This window comes from Vanellus vanellus, assembly GCF_965231255.1.
Source record: "Vanellus vanellus genome assembly, chromosome: 2".
Lineage (NCBI taxonomy): Eukaryota > Metazoa > Chordata > Aves > Charadriiformes > Charadriidae > Vanellus > Vanellus vanellus.
Window position 1 is genome coordinate 44,849,625 of NC_138906.1, and position 5,672 is coordinate 44,855,296.

The 5,672-nt window shown below is 53.1% G+C and overlaps 1 protein-coding gene across 1 annotated transcript; it reads right to left on the reverse strand.

Annotated features, from left to right (window-relative positions):
• Window positions 1-1,566: 1,566 nt before the first annotated feature.
• EOMES (eomesodermin) lies at window positions 1,567-5,401 on the reverse strand (the record flags this gene model as incomplete). The annotated part of the gene is made up of 6 exons (XM_082499046.1): window positions 1,567-2,302; window positions 2,962-3,023; window positions 3,116-3,274; window positions 3,768-3,889; window positions 4,151-4,305; window positions 4,647-5,401. The coding sequence occupies 6 exons, from the start codon at window positions 5,399-5,401 to the stop codon at window positions 1,567-1,569; spliced, it is 1,989 nt and encodes a 662-aa protein (XP_082355172.1).
• Window positions 5,402-5,672: the final 271 nt, after the last annotated feature.

Below are 5,672 nucleotides of genomic sequence, written 5' to 3' on the forward strand. Positions count from 1 at the left end.
TGCTCTGCCAGGAGGGGCTTTCTCCTCAGATAAGCGGAATTTCTTTCTGCGTTCCGGGAAACGGACGGGGGGGGGGGGGGGGGGGAGAGGGGCAGCCCCTCGGGCAGGCCGATTTCACAGGTCCCTCCCCGGGACGAGGACTGAGCTCATACTTCACCTCCCCCAGCCCCGCGGGGGAAAAAGATGCACCGTCAGATTTTTGGACCAAGATGGGAGCTCGGAGTTTGAGGGATGGACAGAACTGCAGCAAACCACGAGAAAATTAATAATAAAAAAAAAAAAAACAACCACACAAATAACCCCCCAACACAAAACCCACCACACACAGAGCAGCGTCGCAACACACAGTGCGGGCATTAAGCAGGAAGGAAAAAAAAATTGAAAGAGATAGCTAGATTTAGAGGCACCTCAGCCCCCAAGGATTGTGCTCCCTCCTCCTCCCCCCCACAGGGACACCCAATAGAGGCAAAGAGCCACCCCAACACTGATCCCTGGCACCACCACATTTATTAAAAATTACTACTATGTACATAGAAAAAGAAAACAGAACCAAGTTTTGTTGGGAGATGTTTGTGTGCCAGTGCGCTAGGGTTGATCAGTTTAAAATGGCTGAAACTATAGGCAAGAAGAGTGGGTAAGTTACATCACTTCCAGTTTTGTACAGGGCAGCTGGAAAAGTCACTTTACATACACATATATAGAAATCTGTTTGTGTTTTTCATAATGCTCCATATGCTAAGTTTGATTAGCCAAAAAAACCCCAAACTTTTGAACTTCAAAGCACCACCGGAGGTCCTTCTGACTGAACAGCTATAGGTCAACTATTTATACATTATTCCACAATATTCTACAGTGTACCTAGACAAAACACAACTGTACACTTTGTTTTTTTGGCCACCTCAGTAAAGGTTAGGCTTTTGGGATGGAGGCTTTTTTTTAATGCAAGTTCTAAACTAAGAACAGTCAGATTTGGTCATTGTAACCCCATCATTAGCACAAGACCTTCAAGTCAAAACCCTGCCTGGCAAGCAGGCCTTATTTTGGCCATCTTCTGACAAAGGAAGCCATAGCTGAGTAATATCTGACTCAGCCAACTGTGCTGCAGACAAGGGTTGAAGAAGCCAGCTCAGTCTAAAGCAGAACATAGCATTTGTGCAGCTCCCTGCAACCCAGCCCCCTTGTATCAGAGGGGCAGGCAGGGAAGAAAGTTAAATTTGGGATCCAAACCCCCCATTTCCTTGCTCAGGAGTGCATAGATTTGATCAGGCCTCTGAGCCAAGCCAAACTGTACACTTTAGTGTCTCCAATAAATAAGCCACATTGTAAAAAAATCTACACTCCTGCTTACAGCTTCCACACGTGGTTCTTTCTAAAAGAGGGGAAGAATACTACCGTAGTTTGCTCTTTCCCTACTTCATTACCTGCAAGTCAAAAAGCTTTGGCACCTTCTTTAGAATTGCACACAACAATTCAAGGTGGAAGGCAAGAGTCTTTTTGGCAATTGTAATGCAAAAAAACCAAGGCCACCCTGAAAAAAAAGAAAGCCAATTGGAATAAAAGGATGCTTTAAGAACTAGTATAGAATGCGTAGTAGCCCATGCCTTTTGAAGTGTCTTTGCTATAGTCCTCAGCATTAATGTCCTCACATTTCATAGTCGGGGAATTTTCATTGCTGGAAGTGCTAGGGGAGAGCCGTCTTCTCTTACAAGCACCCGTGTAGACCCCAGAATCATTTGAATCTAGAGACTTTATGGAGGGTGGAGTCTCTATCCAGGATGAGCCAATTTCTTCTTTCACCTTCTCCTTGGAAAGCTGGTCTTCAGAGAAACCTGGAGGACTTGTTCTGGAGGTCCAAGGTAATCCTGTTGTCATTTTCCTCTGGTAAGAGCCCCTGCTCCCCCAGCCTGCCATGGATGGAAATGTCGGGTCGGGGTAGTACCCCAGAGCATGGGACGTCTGAAGGGGGAGGGATTTGATGCCATATGGGAGCAAGGTGCTAGGAGAATACTCAGTCTCGTAGGAGTTCATGTCCAGTTTGTTGGCACTGGGCTGCTGTACAGGCGTAACAAACCACCGCTGAGGAGGGCTGGCCACCTCTTCATTCTGCTGCGGGGAGAGCAAGCCATTTGTCTGAGGGACTGTTCTCTCACCATTGTAAAACCTGGCTGGGGGAAGGTTGTTGACAAACTGTTCTTGGAAGAACGGTTGCATGCTGTATCGGGCACCAGGGACGATCTGGTGGGATCTAGGAGAATCCGTGGGAGATGGAGTTAATCTGTCATTTTCTGAAGCTGTGTACATGCTACAACATAAAAGAGAAATACTGAGTGTTGTTCTTCACAATTCCAATATGACAGTAAACAAAAACACAAGCGGGAAGAAACTGAGTTATTTCTTAATTAGAATCACAACTAGGTTTAACAGGATGTTCATTTTTATCCAGTTTAGGAGTTCAGGTTGTTTCTCCTAGAGCAGTATAAAATTTATAGTATTGCTGCTACAAGTACACACTGTTCTCTGCCAGTCAACCCATTTTAAATGGGGTGCAGCACCTTCCTCCCAGAAGCCATACTTGTATTACATGCAGCTCCAGCTTTTCAGAGGCCATTTGATGCTACAGAGTGAGCATTAGGCAAGTCTTCTGCTGGCAATTTGAAGAAGCTGCTTGGCTCTGGTTGGCTTGGTTCTGCCAGCACAAATTTTCTACCAAAATTCAGAAGCTTGATGGAGGATGGATCATGAAGACAATATGATAACTGTTCAAACAGACATTTAACATTTCTAGACAGACATTTAATGTCTTTGAAACGAGCATATCAGCTAGCAAAGCTGCCAGTAGGTGTATTGCTACTTCTGAATAACTGAAGTAGTATCTAAAGAAAAACTCTTCCCCATGTATTTCAGGCCAGAATCGTACCTCCTAGACAAGAGACAGCTACAAGATAACAGAAGTGTACTTACGAGTCATAGTTGTCTCTGAAGCCTTTCGCAAAAGGATTATGATCAATTTTGAGCTGGGTAATCTAAAGTGAAAGCAGAATATAGTACAGTGAGACGTTGAACCCACAAGACAATTTTATCCCTAATGGTCATTGTTTTATACATCCATACTTACATCAGTGTTTTGATATGCTGTAACTGCTATGAACTGCGTTTCAGGGAAAATAAATGTCTGAGTCTTTGAGGAATCATTCAGATCTTCAACACCATCTTCAGTCACTTCCACTATGTGAAGCCGGGGCTGATACTTGTGTAGAGACTGCAGTACTATCATCTAAAATGAACCACAGAAGAGACAAGATATTTAGACAAACTGTGTCATTAAAAAAAAATAAAATATCTGTTTTATAGCCTGACATTTTCTTCCTGTAAATTGTAATCTTTTGACTTGGGAATGGAGCAATTTTAACTGTTAACATGGGATGATTCACAGCTTGCAGCCCTGTTTCACTAGGTCACTAATATGCTAAAACCTGTAAATGCAAGAAATCAAGAGCTATCGGCTACACTCCCACTTACTGAACGAGTCTGGAGATAGATGTGTGAATTTCTTTGGTTTTAGCCAATATTTCTATTTCTGATATTTCTTCTCCTTATAAAGACAATCAGAAAAGACAACAAGATCTACAACCTGTTCCAGAAGGGAACAAGCCACAAGAACAATGATCTAGTGGCTCGACTAAATGCTGTAAAGCCTCAAAACCTCACGGTTCTCCGGACTGTGCCACCGAGAACCCCCCTCAAGCCAGCCTTCCCCCTCGATTTACCTGCGCGTTGTTATTGTTGGCACCTTTATTGTTCGTTAGCTTCAGTTTCCCGAAAGAAATCTCCTGCCTCATCCAGTGTGCGCCGGTGTTGGGCGACTCGGGGTGAACGTAAACCTTGTTGCCTGGGGAGGACAAGCCGGTAAAGCGGCCACCGGGCGCAGGCACTTTGTTGCCCCGCCGGCAGCTCGGAGCAGCGGGGGGGGGGGGGGGGGAGGGGGGGACGACACGAAGTTGGAAAACGCCCTTAAAAGCGTAGTTCTGCCCGCAGCGGGATAGCGGGGGTGGGGAAGCCCCTGCAGAGGAAGGCGAAGCGCGAACCCATTCTAGGAAGCCGACCCGCGGGGGGGAAGACGGCGGGGAGACCCCCGCAGAACCTCACCTACCTTGCATGTTGTTGTCGGCTTTGCCGCAGGTCACCCACTTGCCCCCCTGGAAGCGCCAGTGGTTGGGGTCCGCCAGCACCACCTCCACGAAGACGTTGTAGTGGGCCGTGGGGTTGAGGCCGGTGATGTTAAAGCTCAGGAAAGGAAACATCCTCCTGGGGAGGGGAGGACGAGAACACCGCATGGGAGGCGGGCCGGGGAAGGGGGCGCGGGCCCCGGCAGCAGCTGGAGCCGACCGCGGGGTGCCCCGTCCATCCCGGCGACCAAGGATGCAGACGGCGATCCCAAACCGACTCCCGCCTCATGTCCCGGCCCGCCTGGCGGGGGGAAATCGGGAGAAAATTCGGGGAAAAGTATCCCCAGCCCAGAGGCACCACCGAAGGGGAGGGCGCCCACCTTCTTCCCGGAGGAGCGGGCAGCGCTGCCCGGCACGGAGCGACCCCCGGGCGTCCGCCCGCCACTTCCCCCCGTTTAGACCCAACCCCTGCCCGCTTACCGGCCCTGCTTGGTGATGATCATCTCCGTCTGGTGCCGGTGGAACTTGAGCCAGAGGGGCCGGTTGCAGAGGAAGACCTGTGCCCGCAGCCCGGGGCCGGCGGCCGGTACACCCAGCGCCCCTAACCCGCCGCAGGAGCCCGACGCCGCCGGGTACGGGCCGTAGAGGGGTCCGCCGGCCGCCGCCTGCCCGTACTGGTACCCGCCGCCGCCGCCGAATTGCGCCCGGCCGCCAGGTGGGCAGACGGCGCCCGCGAAGCCGCCCGGCGACAACACTGAGCCGTAGGGGTAGCGCGGACCGCCGGGCGGCTGGTAGACGGTGCCGTGCTGCGCCGCCGGCGGGTAGGGGAAGAGGGCGCAGGGTCCCCCCAGCTCGGCCCCGGGCGGCCCGGGGGACTGCAGGTAGTAGCGCTCGGGGCTGAGGCTATCCATGGAGTAGCGGGCGGCGGCGGCCGCCGGGGGCAGCTCCTCCTCCCCGCAGGGGGTGGCCTTGCGGCCGTCCGGTTTGGGGGCGGCGAAGGGCGGCTCGCCCGCCTCCGCCTCGCCCAGCATGGCGGGGGCTGCCCCGAACTTCTTGGGCGTCTTGTCCAGGTCGAGGCGCGGCGGCGAACCCGGCCGGGGCGGCCCGCGGGACCCGCCGCCGGCGCCCGCTCCTGCTCCGGTCCCGCCGCCGCGCCCGCCGCCCTCCAGCGGGTAGAAGGGGGCGCCCGGTAGGGCCCCCCCCGCCGCCGCCAGCAGCGGCTCGCCCAGCTGCATACTCGGCGGGCGGTGCGGCGAAGCACCCACACCGTCCGGCCCCAGTCCCGCTGCCGACCCCGACCCACGTCCGCGCAGCGCTGCGGCGGCGCTCCGCCGAGGCGATTTATACCGGCGCGCCGGGCTCCTCGGGCCGCCGGGGAGGGGCTTGCGCCGGGCTGCCTCATCGCCGCCCTCCACCCCCGCCGGCCCATTGGCTGGGCCGCGTGACACTAATTTAATTAGACAGCTACTAATTGGAACAAGTCACCTGTGACTCTGGTGTGTGTGT